Here is a 27,781-nt window from a genome sequence, read left to right as displayed (position 1 = left end):
ACAGGATGTTCCTGCACTGCCTGACCATGACTAAATATATATATATATATATATATAACAATAAATCTATGGCTTTGGGTTATCCAAAAAAACAGAGGTACCCAAATCCCAGACACCTGCCTCTTCCTGGGCACTTAATTCTGTGGATTAACTTTGCTGTACTGTGTTTCTATCAAATTCTAACTGAAGGCCCAAGAATCACGTGTTTTCCAGACCCAGATGCTCTCCAGGACTAAGAGATTCCAGCTGCAGGATATAATTGTAAATCACATTTTCCAATAAAACTGTTGCTAAGTTCAGAGTATTTTTCCCCCCCTCATACACAGACATAAGCATTCCTTCAGGAATGATTGAGGAGCACCAGGAAAACTTCAAGCCCCTTTTCCTGCAGCTTTTACCAGAAAATAAGAGGATTTCCTATCGTAAACTGCTTAATTACAAATCCCAATGTATTTCCCCATCTGAGTGCTCCGAAACCAGGCACATCTCCATTAAAAACCTCAAATCCAAGGAAGGAGAACTGCATATTTATTAAAACAAATCACAGGCTGTCCAGAGCAGATCCAGATCTCCTTTATCACAGGAACAGCTACACAAGCTCATGCCAAGGGAGAAAAACTTCCAAGTCAGGGTCAGTACAAGATCCAAGACAGGGAAAGAACAAGAACAAAGGGGTTAATAAATGTGTGGAGAAGAAGTTTTCAATTAGCAGGAGGTTAAGTGAAGCAGTGAGTGCTGAGGGCAGACAGATGATGCTCTTGGCCACCATAAATCCCTCAAAGATGGATCTAAACTAAGCTGGGCATGACCTTGATGTCTTTTCCCGAGGGGATTCAAGGGAGAGCCTGCACTCGAGCAGAGCATTGATCACTACAGACTACTCACTACACTGACACATTTTGGGGCTCCATCAGCTTCTCCTCTCTCATCACTGGGGGTCTGTTCAAACTACAGCTGGGGGGCAGTGGATGCAGCCCCAAAAAGGCCAGAATGGAAACAGGATTGGGAGGGTTGGGGTTACAACACGGACACGTTACGTCTCAGGGCTCCACGGCTCCTATTTCTTCCTGCCTCCTCTCTCTTTGAGTGCCAGGTGAATCAGAGAGCCACTCGTCATGTTGTAATAAGCCAGGGAGTTGGAATCCTTGATGAAGATGCCCTGAGGGGAGGAGAAAAGGGAAAAAAAAAAAAAAACGCAGAAGAGCAGTCAGAGCAGAAACCTTAGTGCTGCCTTCCCACAGAATCCCACCCAGATCCCAACCCTCCTGGCTGTACGCTCGCAGCAGGGGGATGACAGAACACTGCAGGCTTTGAAGAGCCCAGAGAGATCCCAGTGTCCAAGATGGACACTGGAGGTGGGTAGAGAATCCTAGAATGATTTGGGTTGGAAAGGACCTTAAAGATCCCCCCCCTTCCACCCCCTCTTGCCATGGGCAGGGACACCTCCCACTACACCAGGCTACTGGGAACAACACACAGCCAATGTGGCTCCTGCAACACATAGATAAAGAGTCACCACATGTGGAGTTAGTCAGGCTCCACTCTCCCCTCACCATTTTTGTTTTTTTTTTCCTTAAAAATAATCAGCTCAGCTCCCTTTCCCGTTAAGGGTTAACAGAGTCTCTGCCTGCAGATGAACTCCTGAGCAGCTAAGTGCACAAAGTTCACTGCTTAGGCAGCAGGTTGTGCCTGCCTGGGCACATGCATGACTGGAAATAAGTCATTAAAAAGGAACGGGGCCTTTCTCACAGCTCCAGCTTCGAGAGGAAGAGAGACAGAGAGTGAGCTCTTCTCTTCCCCTGTTTTGGAGAAAGCCTTCCCTGAGCTGCCAGAGTTACAAGGCACACTCGCCCACCTCCCACTGTGAGCACACACAGCAGAGCTGTGGGAGCAGGCTGCTGCAGCTAAATGTCAAAAGAAAAAAAAAACCTAATAAAACAAGAGGCTGATTTCAGAGAAAGCCACATCAAGTTTGGAGGACTCATCTGCAGCAGCAACAATGTGAAAATCCTGATTTAATCACCTATTAAAGGCCTGTCCTGCTGTAACAGAGGGCAGTTCTGTCACAGCTGTGCTGTGCAAGCAGGAAAAACATTCCCTCTGCTCTTCCAGTATCTCATGGGGTATTAGATTGTACACTATAATTTTTCTTTATAAAGAAGTCGTGTGAGAGAATGCACTGAAGGAACACCTAGCATCTGAAGGGCTTATACCCACCTCGTACTGCAGCTTCTGCTTCCCAGCTGGCATCCCTGTGGCCTCGTGGATCTTAACCTTGATAACAGACACCTGGGGAGGATCAAAGGGCTCCTTCAGTGCTTTTGTCCCAGTCCTGCTCCCCAGCCCCATGGAGGTGGAGCAGGCTGAGCTGCCAGCTGCTGCTCTCACGGGCAGCACATGGAGCAGGGCAGGGCAGGAGGATGAGCTACATGCCTGGTCTGAGAGGGGCAGGGTGAACACCAGCACTTGGCCATTCAGCTTCCATTCTGTCTTGTCCTGCATGTTGGGAACTTGGACTTTGACCGTGACTGGGCCCTATGGGAAAACACAGATAAAGTCTCTCAGGGCTGTGATAACACAGCACCAGACTAAGTATTTATTTCCATATCTTGACTCCAGAGTAAACACACTGAAATGTGTTTACAAGTTACTCAACTGCTCCCAAAATAAAACATTTAGTTGGATTTCTCTTCCTTTTGTGTGCCATCTATCAAGCACCACATGCACTGACAGTGTCACAGGGTGAAGTGTGAAGCAGAGAACAGGAGACAGCTTCTCTGTGCACATGAAATCACGAAATCACAGAATCACAGACTGGTTTGGGTTGGAAAGGACCTCAAAGCCCATCCAGTGCCACCCCTGCCATGAGCAGGGACACCTTCCATTGTCCCAGGCTGCTCCAAGCCCTGTCCAGCCTGGCCTTGGACACTGCCAGGGATCCAGGGGCAGCCACAGCTGCTCTGGGCACCCTGTGCCAGGGCCTCCCCACCCTCCCAGGGAACAATTCCTTCCCAATATCCCACCTAAATCTCCTCTTTTACTTTAAATATTCCCAGAAAAACCATACAACCCTTCCTAAGGATTTAAAACTCCTCCTGAGACGCTGGCACTCCTCAGGAAGGAATTGATGCTCACATTTAGCTCACCTTGTTATGGAATACACCACATTACCCTACTATCATGCTGGCATTGATACTCTAATCTCTTAGCATCTCCAGCTTAGTCCTCCTCTCCTTAAAAGCTCATTAGCAGCTTTAGTTCTTCTCTGCAATATAACCTACCCCTCACTGCCCTTAATTACAGAAGAGCACTATCCCACTCTGTGTAGCTCTTCCCAATAAGAGACAAAGGAGTCTGGTTAGCTCAAGAATGACAAAAGGAAGGAGACACCTCAGAATTCTCTTCCTTGCCAGGTATTTTTGCCCCTCTGTGCAGGGAATTGGCTTTACAGCCCCTGTGGAGTTGGGAGTGGAACAGCCCAGGACTCTGACCCACACATGTACCTTGTTCCTACGCAGAAATTCCTCCTCTGGAATCAGGCTATCCTCACTCTTCAGTTTCTTGGAGACTGGCTCGTCCTCCATGGGGGGTGGGGGGTGAACGGGAGGCATCGGTGCTGGGGACGGGACCGGAGCCACGGGAGGCGCAGGGACAAAGGCTGGAATGGATGGGGACACACAACACAACCCACAGTCACCCCCTGAGTGCACAGCAAACACCCCCTCACAACAAAAACACTTTGAGCAGAGCAGCACAGGCTGAAAATAAATGCCACAATACATGGAGGAAGTTACAACCAACAGCAACATGCAAACTTCAAACATTCGGAGAGCTCTCATATTGGGAAGCATTCCAGGAAGAGATAACAAGGCATGAGAGCTTCCTGCAGATCTTGCAAAAAAAGAACACGCTCTCAGTTTGGCAGGCAGCAGTGCCAGCTCCTCCAGTTAGGGAAGAAAAGACAAAAAAAAAAAGGAAGGATTGCTTCTTACATCATGCTTTTTAACTTCAAAGCACCTAATGAGGAAAAGGGCCAGCAAACAGCTTTTCCTCTAGCAGCAGCAGCTTCTGTAAAGAGCTGTAACACCCTCTGAGGTGCTGGCAGCTCCTCTCTACCCTGCATTCCTAATTTTCACCCAAGCAGGCTCCTGGGGCCACAGGATTGCCTGCGTTTCATGGTGCAGGAAGAGCCCGGAGCCCAAAAGCAGTACTAGATAAGCCGTACCAAACACCCCAAAACTCTTAACAACACAACCTAGGGCCTGCAATCCCAGTTACACACCAGTACCAGGGCACAGGAGGAGAAGGACTCCAAGCTGAAGCCCGTCATAAAGGAATTATCCAACAATTCCCCAGGAAAAGCTGAAGTCACTGACCTGTGGGGACTATCATGGGGGGCGGGCGGGGGCTCATGATGGGGGGAGCAGAGGGGGGCATGGGCACCACGTTGATCCGTGGGGTGTGGATTATGGGAGGCATGGGGGTGGCTATGACGGATCCCGGAGGCAGCCGGACCACGGAAGTCATGGGGGGACGAGGCATGACTGGAACTGCAGAAACCACGGCGGCACGGACGGGAGGAGGCATCTGGGGAGAGAAGGTGAATTTCCTTAGTGGGAACACCCAGGGCTGGCCACAATCCCGATTAAAATAACCAGAGAAACACAGAACCACGGGTTCTGCTGGCCAAAGACTTGCAGGGAGTAGTGGCCCCACCATATGGGCAGCCCAAGCTGGCTTGAGCAGGCACAGAAGCCTCATTAACAGATTAAAGGGTTCCTCCTTCCCTCCCCACTTCAGGATCAGACCTCCAGGCACTTAGTTCCTTTCCTAAATTGCTGCTTGGGACTCACACAGCAGATCCCTTGAGGCAGGGAGTGAATGTTCTTACCTTGGGCTGCTTTTGTCCAGCATCACTTTACACCTACAAAGGCCCTCAGCCATCCCTTTCTTAGCCATACTCTGCCTCCAAGATCCCACTGCCCAGCTGATCCCAGTGTTTGTGATAACTCCAAGGACAAAAAACTCCACCTAAGTATTATATTCCTTTTTTAACAGAAAGTTCAGTACGGTTCTTCTAATATTTCCAAACTACTCTTAAACCGCAAACTTCCCACAAAAGCCTCTTCCGTGCAAGCACCCTTGCCCTTCATCAGGACCCCTCCTAACTAACTACAGCCTCAGTAATTGGCTTCTGAGAGCCCAAACACTCACGGTGGGTGGACGAGGTACAGATGTGATGGGCTGGGCGCTGGCAGGGGGGTTGGAGGCTGAGGAAGGAGGGGGTGGCTGGGGTATCTCGTTGGGTTTGCTGGGCCCAATCTTCTCCTTGCTGTCATCCTCTGGCACCAGTCCCTTGGCCTTGTGGATGGCTTCAATTTGCTCTTGCAGAGTGATATTGGCCTGAGCAGCCTGCTGTGTGCGGGCCATGCTGCCCGAGTGGCCATCCCAGGTCACCTGAGAGGGTAAAATAAATCAGAATAACCCAACCTGGCCAGACTGCAGAGAAATCCAGAGAGCAGCTTGACAGAAAGAAAAAAATTCAAGACTCTTGTGTCTCTGAGCATTCACAATGCTACAGGGACCTATTATATAAAAAACCCCAGCCAATCAAACAGAAATTCCCAATTTCTACTCTACCTTTTCCTCTGGTTTCTGGATCTCCTCTTCACCAATCTTTTTACCAATGGCAGTCTCTTCCACACCGAAGATATCAGTACGACGCTCTGCCAGCTGCTTCAGGCTGCTCTCAATATCCAAACCTGAGGGAAAAAAGAGCAATTCTTATCTCAACAAATATAACCAAACACGATCAAGCCTCTCTTACTGATCTTTCAATTATCTGATATCTAATGGCCGAGTGATGCCCTTTTTACACAGAATATTCTGAGCTGGAAGGGACCACAAGGACCATCAAAGTCCAATTCCTGTCTCCTTTCTTTTTTTTGGAAAGATACTGGCCAGCAACAGCTGATTCTTTTTGATATTAACTTTATAAAAGGGCCTCAATGTACTAATGACAAACATATCCATCTAATTATCACAGAAAGGACATCACAGAGAGCTACATTTCAGTTGGTCCTGATCAGTGGGGGGCACTGAGGGGCTGTGCAATCAATGCTCAAGCTGACCTGGGGCATAGACCTCGTCATCACTCTGCTTCTCCCGGATGGATCGATCCCGCTGCTCCAGCCACCGTGGATCCAGGAGCCCAATCCTCATGTGTTCCTGCATTTTACTGGCAGGAATCTTCTCTCCAGTGATGGGAGACACCAGGTACTCATCCGGAGCCGGGGCGGGTGGTAACGGTTTTGAGGCTAGGAAAACAAAACCACAGCGTTGGTTCAGTCTAGAAACAAATGGTTTGGGATTCTTCAGGAAGAAATAAAGGTGGTTTTTCCCACTAGTTTGATTTACCTTTGGGATCGTAATCTTTCCGCACAATGACCTGATCTGGTGTGGGAGGCAGTGGGGGTGGCATCGGGGTTTCTGGAGGAGGAGGAACCTTCTGACCTTCATCTTCATCATCTGACCCCTTAATAAAAAAGAAACAAAAATCATAACCAAGTTCCAGTGGTCAAATTCCTTTGAGAGAGATGTAAAATCCTACACAGTGCTGGAAGAATGGGTTATGCAGCTTCAAAGCAACGGAGCTGTTCTGGACACCTATGGCATAGTGGTTCCTCTGGACCACGATTCAGAAGTTCAGCAGCCCCAGAAGAGGAAGCAAATATTCCTCAGCTTCCACATTACAGCAGCCTGGCACGCAGGGGCTTACAGTTAACCACGCTCTTGTTCCCTGTTAGCAGAAAAACAGCTTAAAGTGGGCAGAGCCTAAGATGAATCATCTTTCAGTGCTCCAGACTCTGGGCACAAAAATGCCTGAAAGACTTAAAACCACAGAAATATAAAATCCACATCACCGGGTGCTAAAATTACTGTCTTTCTCTCTTGGAACTTGTATTGTCATAGAAAACATTTTAAAAAGCAACCATATTCCAGCAGCAACAGGTTGTTGGGAGATTTCATCAGAGGGAAATTTCATTTCCTCAAGAAACTGAAGAACTATTTACAGTGAAAGTGGAGAGCCACATAAACCACACGAACTTTAGGGGATAAGATCCTATTGTCCAGTTACCTCATCCATATCCTGCACTTGTGTGTCCTGATCCAGCTGGGCTGGAGGCTCATCTGTTTTCTCTTGCTTTTCATCTTCCTCATCTGATTCCACCTCCATCTCCACCTCCTCACTTTCCCCAAATTTCTCATAACGCTCCTGGATCAGGATTCGAGCTCCCAGCTCTTCTGGAGTGGTGGGAGGAGGGAAATTCCCTACAACGCAGAAAACACAGCTTCTGTTTCTCCATCCCATTTCATTACTCAACACAGAGACAGAAATAGCAATTCTTGAACAAAAAGCAGTGGCAACAAAATCCTTGGGAGCCAGAGGATATGGAAGGGAATGGATGGAGTCTATATAAACATCAGCATGACACATGAAGATAAAGTGACTTATAAATGGAAGCACTACTAGAAAGTGGGACAAGCTCTGCTGTCCTGGTGGAAGTAGAGAAGGGGACACTACTGCATTCCTGGACTTCCTTCAAAGAGAACATCACTGACTCCAGAAAAAACCAGCAGCCCTGCAAAATGTCAGTGCAAGGCTTTTCCCTTCAGCTCTGAAGGATAAAAGGCTGTAAACCCCAATGTCTGCCTAAAAATAGCACTTCAGGACACATCTCCTGGGCAAAGGGAGCAGAATTTCACAGAGATTACAATGTTTAACATCAGTACCTTGCTCGTTGGGCTGGAAGTCAACTGTTTCCACAACCACAAAGTCATGCCAGTCAATCTGGGCATAAGCAACACGCTCCTTCTCCTTCTCTTCCTCCTCCTTCTTTCTCTCTCGCTCCTGGAACTTGGCCCACTCCACTCTGTAATAGACCTGCAGGAGCAGACAGAGCACACATTGTCAGACAAGGAACAGCACAGTCATCTCACTGTTGGTTTGCATATGGAAAGAACCTGGAGCAGTGTCAGGTTGGTTATCAGGGAAAGGTTCTTCCCCCAGAGGCTGCTGGGCACTGCCCAGGCTCCCCAGGGAATGGGCACGGCCCCGAGGCTGCCAGAGCTGCAGGAGCGTTTGGACAGCGCTGCCAGGGATGCCCAGGCTGGGGTTGTTGGGGTGTCTGGGCAGGGCCAGGAGCTGGGCTGGACGTGGGAACCTTCCCACTCGGGATATTCCATGATTCCAATTTGTAAGCACTTGGAAACGGGGTTGTGCAGTATCTCTGTGCTGCCACAAACCACCCCCATACCAACACCAGCTGCAGTTTAAAGCAACTTTGAGCCTCCTGTACTCAAGCGAGAGCAAGTGACACATCCATTGTTTTCTCTATTTGCTGCCAACAAGCCAAAAACATGCAAAGAGAAAAAATTCAAAACATAATCAAAATGCTTCAGCAATTTTGCAAATTTTTTCTTGGAATACCTGATCCAAGACTTCCTTGGGATTTTCAGCCTCCTTCTTGAGCTTGAGGAGCAAGCCCTTCGGCGGGATCAAGATCTGAAACACATTTTACATGACAGTTGGTGACAATTCTTTATGCCAAAGCCTCTTTCAGAGCAATTATTCTCTTTCTACACTGCTAAAAATACCAGCAGGCCCCCGGGGCTATGTCCCATTTATTCTACTGCAACCCTCTCATTACTTACTGCTCATCCCTGCACTTCAAAATACTCACTTGTGCCCTTCCAATTACTCTCCAGATAAAAAAAGCCAGAACTTGTACTTAGATTACAATAGTGTGTGGTACATTTAGGTGACAGCCCACTGTGCTCAGCACAGAATCCTCTCTGAAGAGCAGGATTTAAAGGATGGATTCCTGGACCCATATTTCCAGCCTGGCTGGTTTGTAGAGCTTCATCAGCCCTCTAGACTCATTCCCGCTGCGGAAGGAATCACCCTGCTGGGAATACCTTTGTGTACTGCTCCACCAGCTTGGTGAAGTAGTTGAAGAGGCTGTGCTGGGGGCGAAGGAAATCAAACTGGTAGTTCCTCTGCTCCTTCTGCATGAGCTGGGTGAGGAACTGCCTCCCGTTCCGCGCCACAAACTGCGCCGTGAGCTTCACCACGTCCAGGTCGAAGGCCGAGATGGATGGAGGGTCCGCGATGAACTCGAACTCGGGCGGAGGCTCCTTTGGAACCACCGTCTCCTGGATCACCTGGGCCTGCACCTGCAGGGAGAACAGAGACAGCTCAGTGACCTCCTGCAAGGAACACCCACCAAACACTCAGGAGAATCTTTTTTTCCTCCAGCTGCTGCAGGAAAGCAATGCCAGTTGTAATCCTGGCAGGTGCAAAGATGAGAAACCATCAGGTATAATTTCATCTATTAAAAATGTTGCTCCAACAGCAAACAAATCTGGAAAGTATCAGGATTTTGCTACAGCCCTCCCAGGGCCACCAACACCACAGTGTGGCTGCTGGCCATGCCAAGCATGTAAAAGCCCTGGATTCATTCCATGCCCTCTTCCCACCCAGTATGTTCAAAGGCACAGCTGAAGAAGGTGAGCAGCATTTTGTACTCCATGTTTGAAGGGGAAGTCGATCCTTGTGGCAGGAAAAGTTTCTACAGAACAGTGCATGCAACAAGGCCAAACACAGCTCCAAGGGATTCCCAAAACTTGCCTCTGCCACATCCAGTCCAAGTGATCCCCACTGTAAGTACTCTGTCAGTCAATATGCAGCTAAACGTAACTAAAATGGACCAATTAAACTGTATTTTGGCACTTTCAAATGACTTTGAGTTACCAGCACTGGGGGACGCACATCTGCATCGAAACAAAGCTCCAGACACTCAACTCCAAGCCTGTCACTGCTGTCATTTTGACAAATATATAACCAACTCTTTCTTCTTGACTTTTGAGCTTCCTTCCTGCTCAACCCCAGGCTGTGGCACCACTTCAAAGCGGCCAAATTCTTCCCCAAAGCGATGGAAGGAACACTCACCTTCTGTGGGAGCTGCTGCTGGGCACTCTGCTGCTGCTGCATGACCTTGGGGATGGCAGCCGAGGGCTCCTGGGCTTTGCCCTCCTTGAACTCGCTGACCTTGTGCCGGTAGTAGGCATGGTAAGGGTCGTTGGGGTTCAAGAAGTTGAACTTGGGGTTATTTATTTCGTTCTGACGAATTCTGGCTTCAAATTCTGGACCATTTCTGGGGAGGAACAAGAGAAATCGTTTAGGTCATCAACTCAAGTGTAAATGTCTCTTTCAGACTAAGATGTGTCGAGGCATGAGCCACTCAGAAGATCATCCTCTCTCCCACAGGGGAGGAGCTCCTCTCTCAAGAGCTCACACCCAGCTGGACACACACAAGTTACAGGCAATTGTCCTCCTAATGTTGTCTGTAATGTGAATATGAAAAACTCACTCTCAAAAGTGTTCTACAGTCTCATCTGTCTGCACACAAAGGTCATTTCCACCACTGACTGAAGTTTCCAGTTATGAACCATGACGTTTACAAGTTACTTACTACACCGATTTTATCTGCTCTATTAACAAGCTTTCAAGACTCATTTCAGTTCCAGAACAATCATATAAGGAAAAAAAGCAGGGAACCATCAGCCTGTGCAGGGACTGGCCACCCCAGAGTGCTGCATTCAGGAGCCCCAGTCCAGGTAACATCCACTCCTCCCACCCAAAGCACGAGCCAGTGATTTCAGGGCAGTTTGAGAAAATTCCCAGCTGCCACAGGGTGTTTCTCTTCATATTCTCTGGATACCTCCAAGTTTCACTTAGACATTCCACCTCCTCCAAAAGAGGAGGTCTCTACAATCCCAAAGGATAAACAATCCCTTCCTTATGCTTGGAAGCAGCCAACACTCCTTGGCAGCATTTTAGAGATGAGTTACACAATAAGGGTTTGACTGGAGCAGCTTTTAGTAATTCTCTGAAACCAAAACCCACCACATTTTAGCACTAAAACACAGCCATGACTCCTGCACCAAGGCTCCCTTTCCACCTGGAATTTGGTTTCCCCTCCAGATCATTCAGAACAGGCCCCATTCCCCACTTATTGCAGCACCCACTGCACACCTGAACAAGGGCTTTATTTATTTACTACCACTTTCTCCAGCAAAGACTGTCTTACACCCTCTTAAGTAGAATATTGTTGTTTCTTTTCCAGTCTCACCGATTCAGCCTCAATCCTTAAAATCCTTTATCCAAAACCACGGAACTGGGACCTGCTTCAGTTCTGGAGCTGCACTGCAGAGCAGAAGCATGAAAATCCCAGGAAAAAGAGACATCACCAGTGTCACTGTACCTGGCTACAAAGCTGGCAGTCTTGTCCACAATATTCCTGACCTCTGGAGGAGGGTAAATAATTCCCACCACAGGCTTGGCTGGTGCTGCTTCCTCTTTAGGCTCTTCTTCTGGCTGTAATAAAGATTGTTTTACTACAAAAGGTGAAGGGTGCCAGGATTAGGCATTCCAAACACAATCCCAACGGCACACAGGAACATTTATCCACCCTCCTCCTCAGCCCCTCAATCCCTGAATTCTTCCTGACACGAGATCTGTATGAATGCCACTAATTCCCTGGTTTCTCAGGATGGGAGACAATGTTTGTCTGCCTGTCAGAGGCACCCACTGCAGGGACAGGGACAGCAGGACAACAGGGAAGGTGCCTAAAGGGGAACTAAAACAATTCCTCAGGGCATTTCCACTGTTTCAGCCTTAACCCCGAGTATGTTCATAAATGCTGAGCCAAGAGGCTCAGGAAAAACACCTCATTCCTAAGGTGTGGAAGTTCTGGATGTTCCTAGGGGCCTGTGGGACCTGAATGATTGACTCCACATGAAATAAAACACAGGTTTTAGTCCACTGTGGTTGCACTGGAAGCTATTTTGTAAAGAAAAATAGAGCATTTTTCTCACTGATATTACAGGAGGATCCAAACTAAAATCCCAGAACCCTCCCTGTGGATGGCTTTGTATTCCAGCAAAACCAGAAGCTGCTTTTCCAGGATACTAAAGACGTTGTTTCTCTTTCCTCACCAAGCAACTTCCAAGAAAAGGTGTTATAAACCAGGACAGATCTACTGGAAACATTTATAATCCTAACATGGACAGTCAGGGAACACTTAAATTCCCAGCAAAGCTCCCAGCTCTGCCAAACCCATGGGGACTCCAAGCCAGAAAATATTCCCAAGTCAGACTGATCCCTGGCAGTGTCCAAGGCCAGGCTGGACACTGGGGCTTGGAGCAGCCTGGGACAGTGAAAGGTGCCCCTGCCCATGGCAGGGCTGGAATGGAACGAGCTTCCAGTGCAAACCATTCCATAAAATACAACGTTAATAAAGTGTGGTAAGAGAAAAGCACCATGAATATCTTTAGATTTTATTCCCACTCCCTCCGAACTTCATCTTTGGGAGCTGAAGGATGAGGCAGCACCACATTTGAGATATTTTATTTAACAGTGATGCTGAGTTGCCTTGGTAACATCTGTACATGAAAGTCACTGGGTTTTTTGGGGGGGAAATCACAATTTTCCAAGGTTCTCAGTGAGATCAGCTTCCTGTCAGCTCCAAGAGTGCTGTGCGAGAGTCAGGACAGCAGCTCCAGCTCTGTGGGAGCTGTATCCCCATCTCAGGAAAGCTGCAAAGAATATGGCCAAGAGAGAATGGATCTGAGAGGGTGCTGGGATACACAGGACTGCCACACTCCCTCAGACTTTTAATCCTTCCACACATCATTCCTAGAGCCAGGGCGGCTCCCACAGCTCCTGGCAACCCCCCACACCCATCGGAATCACAGCCCTGGGGCACTGCCAGGGAAGGGCTCGGTGCCCGCCCAGCCCCAGCAGGATGCTGCTGTCTGGGAAGGAATCCTGGGGTAGTGTGGGCGGGAAGGGAACCCAGAGCTCATCCCATCCCATCCCTTGCCATGGGCACGGACACCTTCCACGAGCCCAGGCTCCCGGCCTTGGGCACTGCCAGGGATCCAGGGGCAGCCACAGCTGCTCTGGGCACCCTGTGCCAGGGCCTGCCCACCCTCCCAGGGAACAATTCCTTCCCAATATCCCATCCAGCCCTGCCCTCTGGCACTGGGAAGCCATTCCCTGTGTCCTGTCCGTCCATGCCTTGTCCCCAGTCCCTCTCCAGCTCTCCTGGAGCCCCTTTAGGCCCTGCAAGGGGCTCTGAGCTCTCCCTGGAGCCTTCTCCTCTCCAGGTGAGCACCCCCAGCTCTCCCAGCCTGGCTCCAGACCAGAGGGGCTCCAGCCCTGGAGCAGCTCCGTGGCCTCCTCTGGACTGGCTCCAGCAGCTCCAGGTCCCTCCTGTGCTGGGCCCCAGGGCTGGGGCAGCTCTGCAGGTGGGGTCTCACCTGAGCGGGCGCAGGGATCAATGCAGCGCACCGGCCGAAACTGCAGCTCCCCCAGGCTCACCCTAGCGCAGTCCGTGAAGGGCACACACCCCCAAACACCCGCAGCTCGCGCCATTCTCCGCTCCCCTCCCCTCCCTCACCGCCCCCCCCTCCTCGGCCCGTACCGGTTTGCTCTCAGCGGGGGGCGCGGGCTGCGCCGGAGGCACAGCCTGCACGGGTCCGGCGGGCATGGCGCTGCCGGGGACGGGGGTTCCGCGCCGGGCGGGGCCGATCGAGGGGCGGGCGAGGCTCGGTCAGGACCAGACGCGGCGCCGGCACCGACTGGGGCGAAATGGCGGCGGCGGGCTCCGTGCCGCGCGTGCGCGCCGGAAGTGACGCCACGCCGGCGGGAGCGCAGGCGCAGATTGCCGGCAGGTGGGTGGGCACACGGCGCGCGCGCCCGCTACGGGATGTACCATTAGCGTCCCGCGCGGGGGGAGCCCCCAGAAGCGGGAATGCACCACTGCGGCGTCGGAGGGGTGTGGTTGCCATAGCGACGGGGCTGGGACGCCGCGGCCTAGCGCAGGGCCTGGGTCCGGCGCCTCCTCCCTGCGGTTCCCGCCGATTCCTCCGATCCCCCCCGATTCCCTCTGGTTCCCCAGCACTCCTGGGGACCGTCGGGCCCGGGGGGTACCGTGCTGGTCCCTCTCCAGCAGCCTGTCCCAGTAGGGCGTTCCCTCCATCCCAGGCTCGGTGACCCCATCGGTCCCTGGCCCGGTGGCCCCGTTGTTCCCAGGCGTGTCCCCCCGGCCCGGCCCGGCCCGCACCATGGCGCACCTCCTGGGCCACCGCGGCTGCATGGAGAGCCTGCGGGCCGACCTGCGGGACCTGCAGGCCGCCATCGCCGACGTGTCCTCCCGGGCCGGCGCCGTGCGCTTCCCCTCCTGGAAGTTCCCCGACAAGGTGTCCTGCGACCTGGACATGTCGGTGCTGCTGCAGCGCTACAGGCACAGCGATAGCGACCCCGTGTTCAGCCAGCATGCACACATGGTGCTGCTGGAGCTGCTCGTAGACAGGTGAGAGGCCCCAGGCAGCCCGAGCGGCTCCTGCCCCGCGGGGGAAGGGGGGTTGTGTGTTTTTGGCGTGCTGAGCTTTATCTAAGTTCTGGGGAAGGTTTTGGGCACCTCAGCAAAGAAAGAAGTTAAAGCTGTTAGAGAGCGTCCAAATGAGGGCTGAGAGGGTGGTGAAGGGCTGGAGGGGAAGCTGAGGGTGGGAGCACTTGGTCTGTTCAGCTGGAAAAGAGAAGGCTGAGGTCAGACCTCACCGAGGGCAGCTGCTCCCGAGGGACAGCTCTGCTCTCTGTGACCAGGGATGGGATTCAAAGGAATGGCTGGAGCTGAGCCATGGAGGCTTAGGCTGGATGTCAGGAAAATGTTCTTCCCCCAGAGGGTGCTCAGGCACTGAGCAGGTTCCCCAGGGAATGATCACAGAATTAACTAGGTTGGAAAAAACCTTGGAGATCATCAAGTCCAACCTGTGAGATAACACCACCTTATCAATTAAACCATGGCACCAAGTGCCACATCATGGCCCCAAGGCTGCCAGAGCTGCAGGAGCCTTTGGACAATGCTCTCAGGCACAGGCTGAGATTGTTGGGGTGTCTGTACAGGGCCAGGAGTTGTTGGACTGGATGATCCTTGGGTCCCTTCCAGCTCAGGATATCCCATGGTTTTATGAAGTCTTTCGGATCCCTTGTTGCCCGTGTATTTCCATGATGAGCAGTGCCAGCACCTCGGCCTCATGCCCTGCTGAGCTTTAAAACCCGACTCCTTTCCCTGCTTAGAGCTGCCAGCACAAACTGGCCATGAAGAAGCAGAGCCAGACATACTCCACCCAGGAGCTGAGGTGGAGCAGATGGGACAGGATTGTTGAACTGCCTCCCAAAACCTTGGAAACACTCGGACACAGCTGCATCGACAGCCCTGGGAGGCCAAAACCCCTTCTGCAGCGTGGGTGAAATAAAAACAGCTCTGGTTTAAAAGACGAGCCGTTCCCACCGAGCTCTTGGACCTAAAAATCAGGATTTGCTGCAGCATGGGTGCCTCAAATCTTTGGGGGGAGCATAATGGCAGCCTCTTGGAAGTGGTTGCTCCATGAAGTGATGCAGGCCTGGGAAATCCCAGGAGCACCAATCCCACCCTCCTGCGTCGCACTGGCTTTGTCTGGGTGACAGGGAGGGGGCCGACCTCCGTGCCTCAGCTCTCATTGCCAACTGCCGTTGCTCCAAGCTGTGTTTTCCCGTCGAGACAGGCTGCTGCTGCTGCTGCAGAGCTTCACTGGGTACGTGGAGATGGTGCTGAGCGGGCGGGCGCTGCCGCCGGCGCGGGGCCTGGGGCCCTGCATGTCCGCGGGGCTCACGGCCAGGACCTTCTGGAGCACCATGTTGAAACTTGGCGCCTTCTGCCAGCAGCTCCGGGATGAGGTGGGACATTTGGGGACATCCCATGAGCTGAGTCACTCCCCTCTCCCCCCCAGGATTTGGATCGTGGTCATTCTCGGACACCCTGTGGCCACGCCAGATGTGCGTGCACCCTTTGAGTGTCACACATCTGTCCCCTCCCAGCCTGAGTCCCTTCCCTCCAGCGCTCCCAGCTGTGCCACTGCATCCATCCTGCTCCAGGATTTCAGGATGAGTGAGCTGGGCTGCCTCTAGAGCTTGGAAAATATTCTCCTTCTGCCAAAATGCTGCAGCTCTGCTGACCCTACTGTGGGTCTGAGCTGCCTCAAGACAGTGAAATAATTGGTGGTAAAAACAACCTGCCCCTCCCCCGCATTTTATTTTCCCAAAATGATCTTTCTCATGGAAAAGGCTTGCAACAATCTGTGTGGCACAACCAGGAGGCAGTGCAGGGGGTGGGAAACAAAGGGTGGTCACAGGGAAGGGAGATGGGGAGCAGGTTCTGCTGCTGAGGCTTCCCCTTGGTCACCATCCCTTGGCAGCACTGCTGTCCTATCCCCACACCTGATTTGGGCTTTTATGGGTGATTTCCAGTTTGATCTGGGCTCTGATTTTCTTCTGTGTTCTCTTCCTCAGGAGAAGGATTGCAGGCAGGAGACCCCCACACAGCAATCCACTCCACCCCCTGCTCCCCAGGCTGGGAAACCTGAGAAGGAGCACCTGAAATGCTCCTTGCCGGATGTTTTGGAGTCAGGAACTGCCCCAGAAGCTGCCCAGTCCCCTTTTGTGTGCCCATGTCCCAGTGTCCGTGTGCTGGGCAGCTCAGGCAGCTCCCAGGCCAGGGCTGGCCCCAGCCCAGCTCCGAGCACCCGCAGTGTTCCCACACAGACCTCGGGGTCACCCCTGGGCTCCTGTGACACCTGCTCCAGCACCCAGGCCAGCCTCCACGAGGTGGGCAGAGCCATCACCAGCATCTGCCAGAGCCAGAACATCCCCTCGGCTCTCAGCAAATTCCAGGAGGTGCTGGAGGACAGCACAGGGAGAAGGAACCTCTCTGCAACAGACGTGAGCTACTGGGCCTCGGCGCAGAGCAAGGACCTCTCCCGGATCAGCAAACACCTCCAGGGGCTGCTGCAGCAGGTGAACCCTGTGAAGGCTGAGCTGGAAGAGATGGGCAAACAGAAGGAAAAGCTGCAGAAACAGGTCCACGACTTTTCCAGGAAGCTGCAGAAACAGGTAGAGGACTTTTCCAGGCAGCTGCAGGCAGAGAAGGACACCCAAGCAGAGCAGCAGAGGAAGGCTGAGCAGAGCCTGAAAGCCAAGGACAAGGAGCATTCCGAGGCTGTGGCCAGGCTGGAGCAGGACAAGGATGACCTCCGAAGAGGTACAGAGCTGTTCCCAGCATCCCCTCCCAGGCCCGGGGGGATTTGCAGGAGAAGAACGGAGTCCATGGGCAAATTTTGGCCCCACCACAAACAAAGCAGGGCTTTTTGTAGGTGCTGGGGGATTTTCCCTGCTGTGAGGCTAATCCTGGGCAGTGGGAGCTGGTTGTCTGTGCCCTGTCACTGCCTCCTCCCTGGTAGCATGGCAATCACTGGATGAAAACACTGGTGTGGCAGTTTGCTGCCCCTTGGTTTAGGGATTTTTTCTGAGGCACTGATTAATTAGAGGGTTTTGTGCTGATTTAGGAGCTGCTGTGCTGGAGGAGCGACTCTCGGCCCTGCAGGAGGAGCTGGCAGCGAAGCAGGCGGCTGTGCAGGAGCTGGGTAAGGGGCTCACCCAGGGGCTCACTCAGCTCACACATCTCCCCCCTCACACCAATCTCAGGGGTGCTTCACACCCACATAGCCCCCAGCACGCCCCAGATTGGGCTGTAGAGCTGCTGGGGGTGGGCAGAGGAGGGGCCTCCTTCAGAGCAACACCCCAACGTCACCCAGTGCCAGAGTGGGCTGGTGCTGGTGGAGGTTTGGGGGATCACAGCCCTCGTGCCAGACCTGCCTCCCTTTGCCAGGACCTGTGGAAGGCATGGGGTGCCCCTGAACCACAGAATCATGGAATGATTTGGGCCAGAAGGGACCTCAAAGCCCATCCAGTGCCACCCCTGCCATGGGCAGGGAACACCTTCTACTAGCCCAGGCTGCTCCAAGCCCCATCCAGCCTGGTCCTGGACACTGCCAGGGATCCAGGGGCAGCCACAGCTTCTCTGGGCACCCTGTGCCAGGGCCTCCCCACCCTGACAGGAAAGAATCTCATCCCCATATCCCACCTAGCCCTGCCCTCTGGCAGTGGGAAGCCATTCCCCCTTGTTCTGTGACTCCATCCCTTGTCCCAAGTCCCTCTCCACCTCTTTTGGAGCCCCTCTAAGCACTGGAAAGGGTTCTTAAGTCCTCTCCGGAGCTTTCTCTTCCTCAGGCTGAACACCCTCATCCCTCTCATCACCTCCATGGACCTCCAGCTTCTCCCCCCTGCCCAGCCTGGGCCACAGTCTCTGTGTCTCCCCAGAGCTCTCCAAGGCCACCTTGCTGGAGGAGATGAGGACCACGGTGGTGGTCCAGAGCCAGATGCTGGAGCTGGAGGAGAAGGTCCAGGTGCTCATAAGCCAGAGGGACAGCCTGGACCAGGAGCTGAGTGCCACCAGCATGCAGCTGGAGAAGGAGAAGGTCCGTGTGGAGAGCATGTTCCGGCACGAGGAGGTACGGCCGGCTCCAGAGCGGTGGGAATGCCTGAGTTGCTGCCCAGTGTCAGGGCTGTGGGGAATGGGTGCCACAGCCCCACACAGGCTCACCCCCCCACCACAGTCCCTGCAGGCCAAGCAGAGGAGCCTGCTGCAGCAGCTGGACAGCCTGGACCAGGAGCGTGAGGAGCTGCAGGCCAGCCTGGGAGAGGCCGAGGAGGAGAAGGCCCGGCTGGCGGAGCAGCTGGAACAGAGCCAGGAGCAGAGTGGGAAACAGCTCCAGGTACAGCAGGTGAGTGCTGGCACCCAGGTGTGGGACACAGCCTGTGCCACAGGGGTGTCAGGAGCCACACACTGCCCCGTCCCACACCCACAGCCAGAGTTCTCCCTGGAGGGGCACTCTGGGACCCAGGTGACATTGCCATATGGCCATGTCCTCCTGGGATTTCCTGGGGAAGAGCCCTTTCCCTCCACCCCATTGCAGACAAGTCTTTGGTTGAGTCAGGGCAAAGGGAAGCAGCAGGAAGGGACATCTTGGGGTGCTTCCACATCTCCAGTGCACCCCTGGACGTGCTCCACACTTCATGGTTGGTGCCCCTGCTTCCAGTGCGCGCAGGGATCTCACAGCTGAGAGCCTGCACATTGTCACTGTCCACTTCCCACTGCCACAGGACATCCTTACCACAAGGGAAGGGGGGGAGCTTTCCACGGGGGGCTCAGTCTTCACTCTTGCAAACTTCATCTCCTCCCTCCCATGCCATGCAGGAGCTGCTGGACACGCTGCAGCAGGAGAAGCTGGCCCTGGAGCAATGCATCCTGGAGCTGCAGGCGAACACATCTCGGCTGGAGGAACAGGCACAGGAGCTGAGGGAGCGGGAAAGGCTTCTGGTGTTCTTCCCTGACCTCCACATCCCCACTGAGACGCAGTTTGAGAGTAAGGGAGCAGATGGCAGCACAGTGGGTTTGTGCCTTGGGGTCCCCAGGGCTCCCAGGGCATCCTGCTGGCCCCAGACACTCCATTTGTCCCACGGATAGCCAGGAAGGGCTCAGCCCTTGGGCTGTGCTAAGCTGTGACCATCCCAATGTGCTTTCCTACATGGGTGCTGTGCATCCCACGTCTGAGCCAGGATATACAGCAGGACCAGAACATGGCAGAGCTCCCTGTGCCCACAGGGTTTGGGGTCCCAGCTGCCACTTCCCGGGCTGTGCCGCTGCTCCCTGCCTGGGGCAGGCTCCTTTCCTTGGGAGGCAGGAGGGGTGCCCACACCTCTGAGCAGGCAGCAGCAGCAGGCTGGGCTCTGTTGGATTTTGTTTGCAGGCAGCGGGAACTTGACAGAGGACATGGAGAGTCAGCTCCAGGCCAACAACATCCGGATTGAGGTGCTGCAGCGGGAGAACGCGCAGCTCGAGGCTCTGCTCACCAAGGTGAAGGTGGCTGCTGAGCAGGGCATGCTCAAGGTGAGCTGGGTGCCACAGGGTGGGTGCTGTGTACCCCAAAACCACCTCATGGCCCCCAGACATCCTCTGGGGACCCCAGGAGGGCCATGCCCAGGCTCCTCATGCTGCTGGGAGGTCACTCTGGTTTAAGTGGTGGTGCAGCTCTTTTCCATCACTGTGGCAATTGTGCCACCAGCTCAGTGATGGCTGAGCGACATGACTGGAGCTGAAGCTGCTGGGGGGGAATTTCACCCCGTCTTACCTTCCCTTCCCCAGCTTGTCCCACAGGCCCAGCTGGGGTCCCAGCTCCACAGGGAGGCCAGCAGGCAGGACACTGGGTGAGTAGGAACCCAGAGGAAGGAGCTGGGGCAGATTCCCTGCTCTTCCTCCCCTTTAACTGCTCCCACCCCACAGCTTCTCTGCTGAGCACAGGTGGCTCAGCAGCAGAAGCAGCAGGAACAGCACAGGGACGTCGGGATGCATTGACAAGGCCTGGCATGGAGCAGCCAGCAACCAGCACTCCAAGCAGCTCCGGGCAGAGCCCACATTCCAGGGCAAACCCTGCCTAACACTCCCAGTGCGCCGCCTGGTGCTTGGCCTCCCCTCACACCCCACCGGGGCTAACCGCAAATAAACATTTATCAGTCTGCATTTCCTAACAGAGAAGTGAAGTGTTCCACCAGCAGCCACCTGCCCTGCCCTCGGGACCTCGTTACTGGTTCTTTGTGCGTCAGGAAGGCCCATTCCCTTGGGAAACCTGGCCTCTGCCTGGTTCCTTGGGGAGCTGCCCCAGGGACGTTCCTGGCCACTGGAGCTCAGTCACCCATGGCTACGCTGCTGCTGGAGTCCCCAGAAGAGCACACTGACTGTGCTGATGGCCGGGCACAGCGTGTGCTATCTCCTGCCAAGAACCATTCCCAAGGGGGGCTGGGATGTGGCCACACTTGGAAGAGGAAAGCAGAGCTGGCCTGGGATGAGAGGAGTCCGAGCCATCCTTAGCCCACCAACACAGCCACAAACTGGGGAAGTCATTCCCCCTTCCATGAGCACCCAGAGGGGCTGGGAACCACCAAGTCACTGGAGCAGGCTGGCCCTGACCTCTGAGCTGCTTCACCAGCCCGATGAGCCCCATGCAAGCCCCACACAAACCACACAGCCAGTCCTTGCTCCACGTTTAATAGGGATGGACACGTGCCACGTTGCAGCCCGTGGGGCAGGACCCGGGCAGGACTCGCGGCGTGTCCCCGGTCACCGTGCTGGGTGAGCCAACCCTGTGCTGGCTCTGCAGCCAACTCGTGCCATCCTTTCTAATAAGTTATTATAAATAAAGTGTCTGACCCCTGCCCTCCCATGGTGAGGCCTCAGGTCACCCCACAGCCCTGCCAGCCCCAGTCCTGGCAGGTCTCTCACTCACCTCACTGGAGGGGCTGGCACCGCAGCTGGGCTCTGCCCACCCTGCCACGGCCACCAGCAAATAGACGAAAAACCCAAGACTTAGAAAAATTGCTGTCAACAGGGCAAGAGCACAGCAGGACCAGGGCTCTCCCTGCCCCAGCCCCCATCCTGTTACACCCATGGGTGCCCCGTGTCTTCCCTCCCCAACACTGCCCATCTGGACCCCCACCCCTTTACTCACACCCAGAAGGAGAGCCCCAAGTCCTTCCCTGTCTGAAGTCCGGGCACTGTGACGGGCACAGCCACGCTGACCCTGCTCCAGCAGCAAGCACTGCTCACCGGGCACCCCCTGCCCCCCTCCCTGTCCCTGGAGCGGCCGTGGGTCTGTCCCTGGAGTGTGTCCTTGGGCCAGCTAGCTGTCCGTGCAGCAGTTCCCTGCAAGGGAGGACAGAGAGCCTTGGCACAGGGGGCCTGGCGGGCTCCAGGTCCTTCCCAGCCCGTGCCCCAGGGTCAGTGGGGGCTCGGCCGGATGCCAGAGTGGTTCTCACCCAGGATGTTGCGCTTGCAGAGAGGGCAGGTCTGCTGCAGCAGGAGCCAGGGATCCACACAGTCCCGGTGGAACTCGTGGGAGCAGGGCAGCACCCGCAGCCACTGCCGGCAGGGAAGTGAGGACACATGTAAGCACAGCCAGGCAGCTGGGACACAGCCTGGAGCCCGACAGGGACACCCCAGCCCGGGCCAGCGACAGGAGGCTCGGCCCAGGGCGTGCTCAGTGCCCCCAGTCCCACCTGGCTCTTGTGGAACTGGTCCAGGCACACAGCACAGCTATCGATCTCGCAGGCCCGGCTCCGCGGCGGCTTCCCGGGGTGGTACCGCCGCGTTTTCAGCGCCGACAGCCGCTGCCGGATGTGCTGCTTCAGGTCCAGCTGCGAGGGCAGAGCCGAGGGTCAGAGCCCACCCCACAAGCCCCGGCATGAAGCACAGCAGAGACATTCCCACATTCCCACCTCGGCATCCCGCTCCGACAGGTCCTGCCGCGACTGGCGCTGGGCCTGCACCATGACCCCGGTGCAGAGCAGCAGGGCGATCAGCAGGATGGTGTTCCACAGCTGCTGCAGGTACTTCTGTGGGGACAGCGTGGTGGGGACGGGAGGCAGAGACCCGGCCCCATCCCAGCCCCACTCCCAGCCCTGCTCCCGGCCCCACCGGGACCCCAGCGCCGTACCTGGACCTGCGAGCTGCTCTCCCCGGGGCAGATGACCCCCTGCCACTCCCCGTAGAGGCCCCCTCGGGACAGGCCGCAGGTGGACCACAGCGTGAGGGTCACTCCCTGCAAGGAAGGACACGGCATTGCTGATGGTCACAGCAGCGTCCAGCAGTGCGAGCACACGTGTCCCGGGAGGAGGAACACTGGTGCTGCCAGCTGCCCTTTTCCCACCTTCCCTGCTTCCTGTAGCTGCTTCCCATGGATCAGGGAAGTCGGGCTGGGCACAGTCAGGCCCTGCCCTGGCAGAATGAGGAAGAGGAGGAAGGACAGACATACCAGGTTCTCCAGCAGCACTGCCTGGTACGTGATCTTTGCCGTAGCCCGGAGCCCACTGTGAGCAAAGAGAAAAGTGTCAATTCCATGGACACAGCAGGATCCAGGCACAGCTCCCCAGTGCCAGGGAGCACCCACTCCCCACAGGGATGGGCAGTGACCAAGGGGGACCAGAGGAACACACAGGGGAGGTGGCAGCGAGACACTCCCTCCCAAGCCATGCCCAGCCCTCAGTGACCCTGCAACGGGCTCTTTCTCCCAACCCAGTGCCTCAGTTTCCCCATGTGACACCACTGCAGCAATCCCGATGTCCCACAGGTCAGGAGGATCAAGGGGGTCCCACTGCTGCTGGTAGTGGAGACAAACACCCACAGAGGTTGTGGGGATGCCGGTGCCATGACAAGAACCAAACCATCTGGATAATTTCTACTGAGAGTCCTAAAGTGCTTGGCTGAGGCCACTGTCACACCAACCACCACATGGGGACCCATGGAAGGGCTCCAGCCCTGGGGAAGGGCCGGATCTGACCCAGATCTCCCCCAGAAACACATCTCAGCCCCAGCTGGCCTCAGCATGGTCCAACACCACCCCAGCAAACATGAGTGAGAGACCCCCGGGGTGGTCCCTGGGTGTCACAGCCCGGTGGGGGACAAGGCAAGAACAAGGCAGTGACAAGGCACGGACCAGGCAGGGTCCAGCCCCTCCCACACGCCAGCCCATACCGCAGCAGCGCTCCCAGCAGCCTGGTGACGTTGTCCGAGGACTGGATGACGATGACGGGCTTGGCGAGCAGTTGGGACACATCCAGCTGCACCAGGAGGGAAGCGGAGCCGTGAGCGGGGCACGATCCCTGCCCGGCCCCACCAGCAGCACTGTCCTACCTCACGGATGGCGTTCTGGTTCAGCGCCAGGATGAGCAGGGCGGAGGCCCCCAGCACAAGAGCTCGCTTCATCTGCAGGGACAGTGGGGACACCATCAGGGGACAGCGGGACTGTGTCCCCAACAAGCTCCTGTCCTGCTGCAGGAAGCACCCAAAACCTCTTTGCCATGGTGAAGAGTCACAAGGAACCCAAGAGGGGTCAGAAGCTGTCAGAGACCCACCGGCCACCAAGCACAGACCAGGACTCCCCAGATTTGGCTGGGAGATACCCCAGGTGACAGCCCTGTGGGTTTGTGACCTGCAGCCCCCAGGCCAGGCAGGGGACGGGGCCAGGCAGAGGGCACAGGGTCAGGCAGAGGGTCACCTTGGTGACAACGGCGGTGGTGAAGGACTCCTCCTTGGCACCCCGGGGGCCCTCGGCTGGCTCCTCGGTGCCCACGGGCACCACCCCAATCCAGCTGTCGGCAGCGCCCAGCTCCGGCTCCACGTCACCCACCTGGGGACACGGCAAGGAGAGGAAGAGCTGGGATGCACCCCAAGGTTCAGGGCACCCCCAAAGTACCCCCATGCTCCCAGGGGTCCTGGGGAGCCGGGCACTGTGTGGGGACAGGGACAGCAGCTGGGGTGGCACAGGGAACACGGCCTGGCCCCCACTGCCTCTGTTCCCCTGCCTGCACGTGCCACACCCGGGCAGTGGGCTACCTGCCCTGGTCAGTGCCCCAGAGTCTCTGGCCTCCCCACCAACACCCAATGACTTCCAGTGCCCTCCAGCTCCCACTTCTCCCCTGCCTCATTCCTGTCCCAGTGCCCAAGGTCTCACCCCAGCGCCCACTGGCCCACAGTGCCCACCGACCCCCCTCCCTCCCACACTAACCGCTGCCCTGCCAATGCCCACTGGTGCCTTAATGTGCCTCCCAGTTCCCACTGCTTCCCCCTCCTCACTGCCAACCCAGCTCCCACGTCCCCAACCCCATACACACCGGCCGCCCTCAATGTCTCCCAGTGCCCCCCAGTTCCCACTGTTCCCCTCCCTCCCTTCCTGCCCCCTGCCCCCCCCAGTATCTCCCAGTGCCCTCTAGTTCCCACTTCTTCCCTCCCAATCCCTCGCCCGTGCCAACAGCACCCCCCGGCCCCATTCCCCGTCTCCCCCGCTCACCAGCACCAGGCGGCCTTGGATCTCCATCTCCTCCCGCTCCCCCCGCGGGCCCCGGCCCGGCCCGGTCCGGCCGCCCCCCGCTCCCAGCACGGCCCCGCGCAGCGTGTACGAGCCGCCGGGCGCCGCGCCCGCGCTGCCGGCCCCGCTGCCGGCCCCGTCCCCGTCCGGCCCCGCCGCCCCGGGCCCCGACACGGCCACCTCGACCCGCGCGGGGGTGGCGGGCCCCGACCCGGCCCGGCCGAGCGCCAGCAGCGGGGCGAGCAGCGCCGCCCGCACCGCCGCCATGGCTGCGCGCCCTGCGCCCCGCAGCGCCCCCTGCCGCCCGGGAGGACCCGCCGCGCCGCCCGCCGCCCGCAGGGGGAGCCCGAGGGCCCGGACCGGGACAGGGATCGGGACAAGGGTCGGGATAAGGGTCGGGATACGGACAGGGACAGATGATGGGATAGGGATCAGGACAGGGATCGGGACAAGGGTCGGGATAAGGACAGAGACAGGAGACGGGATGCAGATGGGGACAAGGATGGGGACAAGGGCCAAGATAAAGACAGGGACAGGGATCAGGATGGGGATCAGGACAGGGATCGGGATAAGGATCGGGATAAGGGTCGGGATACGGACAGGGACAGATGATGGGATAGGGATCAGGACAGGGATCGGGACAAGGGTCGGGATAAGGACAGAGACAGGAGACGGGATGCAGATGGGGACAAGGATGGGGACAAGGGCCAAGATAAAGACAGGGACAGGGATCAGGATCAGGACAAAGCTCAGGATAAGGACAGGGACAGGAACCAGCGCTGGGACAGGGACAGGGATAGGGATAGGGGCAGAGTGGATGGCAATGGGAATGGGGATGGGGATGCAGACCAGGATGAAGACAGAGAGCAGGAGAGGTACAGTGATAGGGAGCAGGGACCAAGACTGAGACAGGGACAAGGACAAGGACCATGACCAAGCTGGACACTGGGACAGAGCAGGGACAAAGAAGGCAATGGGGACAGGGAGAGGGACCAGGATGGGGATGGAGACCAGGAAGAGGATGGGGACCAGAAGAGGAACAGGGACAGGGAATGGGGACCAGGACTGAGATCGAGACGGGGACAAGGGCTGAGACTAGGATGGGAACCAGCACTGGGACAGGGATGGCGCAGGGACAAGGACAAGAATGAGACCAGGATGGGAACAGAAGCAGGAGGCAAGTGGAAAACAGGAACAAGGAGAGGCACTGGAAGAACAACAGAGAATGGGACCAAGATGGGGACAAAGACCAGGACCAGGACCGGGACAGGAACAGGGAGAGGCACCAGGAGGAGGACAGGGATCAGCAGAGGAGCAGGGGCAGGGACTGGGAGCGGCAGCAAGACAGGCACAGGGGCTGGGACCAGAATGGGAACCGCAGCAGCAGCAGGACAGGGACAGGGATGGACACAGGGACCAGGAAACCAACTGTCACCACGAGAGTGACAGGGACAGGAACAGGCATGGGGACACCGATATCGTGTCCACCACATCCCCATGCATGGACACAGGGACACATGTGCTCTGGGGGACATAGCCAGAGGGAACAGGGACATGGCACCCATCCATGCACCCACAGCCATGGCACGGGCAGGGACATGGGCACACACCAACACCCAAGTACCCCAAAACCCAACTGCCCCCCGCACCGGACACCCCTCAACACCCCCATCCTGGCGGGTGCCAGGCAGCCTCCAGTGCCACATCCTGACCCCCGGGTGCTACATCCTGGCCCTGCTCCGGCCACGTGTACCCAGCACATGTGCCACCAGGGGGATTTGCCGGCTGGATTAGCCACGGCATGGGCCCAGGCTGACCTGCTTTTGGCAGGGGCCATGGTGGGGACGGGACTCGGGGCTGTGGAACCCAGTTCTCATGGCTGCAGGATGCCGTGGGACGGGTCTGGGTGTGTCCTCGTGTCCCTTGTGTCCCCATCGGTGTTGTAAGTGCGGGGTTTTAATCACAGGATGGGCACGGTGCCTCCTCCCACGGCCGCAGCCAGAGCCGGTTTAACCACACAGTGAAACATCCCGATTGCAACGGGTCTGGATGTGCCATAAACAACAGCCGGGAGCACTGCTGGCTCGGGAACCAGCCTGGAATGGCGAGCACGGATGTGGGGACTGTGAAGATTCGGGGGGGGGGACACCAAAATGGAGCCTGGGGGTGGCTGCTGCCAGAGCTGCCCCACAGAGAGGGGGGAATGGCTTTGTGGAGCATCCATAAGTTCGTGGGATATGGATGCCTTCCTGGACATCTGCAGCTCCAGGGGACACTTATGGGTCCACAGAACGTGGATGGCTCCATGGGACATCTATGGGTCCCAGTTCCAAGGGACATGTATGACTCTGTGGCACATAAATGGCTCCATGGAACTGGCACAGATGGGACACAGATGGCTCTGTGGGACATCCACAGCCCCAGGGGACACGTATGGTTCCATAGCACATGCAGAGCTCTCTGGGACAACCATGTGTCCATGGGGGACACGGGGCTCTGTGGGACATCCATGGCTGCATGGGACACACACAGCCCCATGGGCATCGGGCTCCTGATCCCCATCTTCCAATCACTGCACCTGAGCCCTCAGTCTGTACCCTGGCCCCATCTCCCATCCCTGTCCCTTCTACCTGGCACCCTGCCCCCTCCACTCTCACCCTGTCCCTGCCCCACTTTCCATCCCTGTTCCCACCTCTGTCCCCACCTCCCATCCCTGTTGCTGTCCCCATCACTGTCCCCATCCCCTCTCCCTGACACCTGCCCCACATCTCCCTCCATACCCCAATGTCCTCCCACACCCCCCCTACCCCACTGTGTCCCCCAAACTCTCATAGGGCCCCCCCACCCTCCTGTACCC

General features: G+C 56.1%; 4 protein-coding genes across 4 annotated transcripts; 2 read left to right on the top strand and 2 right to left on the bottom strand.

Annotated features, from left to right (window-relative positions):
• Nucleotides 1-505: 505 nt before the first annotated feature.
• SF3A1 (splicing factor 3a subunit 1) lies at nt 506-13,718 on the bottom strand. The gene is made up of 16 exons (XM_032127733.1): nt 13,551-13,718; nt 11,328-11,440; nt 10,013-10,217; nt 8,980-9,237; nt 8,492-8,566; nt 7,795-7,945; nt 7,139-7,332; nt 6,418-6,535; nt 6,132-6,317; nt 5,641-5,762; nt 5,215-5,457; nt 4,377-4,587; nt 3,504-3,658; nt 2,434-2,535; nt 2,218-2,289; nt 506-1,159 (listed from the first exon to the last, which is right to left on the bottom strand). Exons 1-16 carry the CDS (start codon nt 13,614-13,616, stop codon nt 1,058-1,060), a joined length of 2,373 nt encoding a protein of 790 aa, XP_031983624.1. The 5' UTR covers nt 13,617-13,718; the 3' UTR covers nt 506-1,057.
• A 113-nt stretch (nt 13,719-13,831) lies between these two features.
• CCDC157 (coiled-coil domain containing 157) lies at nt 13,832-15,669 on the top strand. Its single transcript, XM_032127743.1, has 2 exons — nt 13,832-14,441; nt 15,209-15,669. The coding sequence occupies exons 1-2, from the start codon at nt 14,194-14,196 to the stop codon at nt 15,231-15,233; spliced, it is 273 nt and encodes a 90-aa protein (XP_031983634.1). The 5' UTR covers nt 13,832-14,193; the 3' UTR covers nt 15,234-15,669.
• Nucleotides 15,670-15,865: 196 nt separating this feature from the next.
• On the top strand, nt 15,866-20,593 carry LOC116452885 (coiled-coil domain-containing protein 157-like). Its single transcript, XM_032127734.1, has 8 exons — nt 15,866-17,207; nt 17,512-17,589; nt 18,326-18,516; nt 18,622-18,789; nt 19,263-19,431; nt 19,816-19,955; nt 20,211-20,272; nt 20,349-20,593. Exons 1-8 carry the CDS (start codon nt 16,214-16,216, stop codon nt 20,566-20,568), a joined length of 2,022 nt encoding a protein of 673 aa, XP_031983625.1. The 5' UTR covers nt 15,866-16,213; the 3' UTR covers nt 20,569-20,593.
• Nucleotides 20,594-21,094: 501 nt separating this feature from the next.
• RNF215 (ring finger protein 215) lies at nt 21,095-25,191 on the bottom strand. Its single transcript, XM_032127737.1, has 10 exons — nt 24,907-25,191; nt 24,115-24,246; nt 23,751-23,822; nt 23,592-23,677; nt 22,873-22,927; nt 22,555-22,659; nt 22,337-22,453; nt 22,118-22,255; nt 21,878-21,980; nt 21,095-21,764 (listed from the first exon to the last, which is right to left on the bottom strand). The coding sequence occupies exons 1-10, from the start codon at nt 25,189-25,191 to the stop codon at nt 21,742-21,744; spliced, it is 1,116 nt and encodes a 371-aa protein (XP_031983628.1). The 3' UTR covers nt 21,095-21,741.
• Nucleotides 25,192-27,781: the final 2,590 nt, after the last annotated feature.

The sequence above is a fragment of the Corvus moneduloides genome, chromosome 18 (assembly GCF_009650955.1).
Source record: "Corvus moneduloides isolate bCorMon1 chromosome 18, bCorMon1.pri, whole genome shotgun sequence".
NCBI classification, from domain to species: domain Eukaryota; kingdom Metazoa; phylum Chordata; class Aves; order Passeriformes; family Corvidae; genus Corvus; species Corvus moneduloides.
Note: the sequence above shows the minus strand (reverse complement) of the source record. Positions and strands in the feature narration are given on the sequence as shown.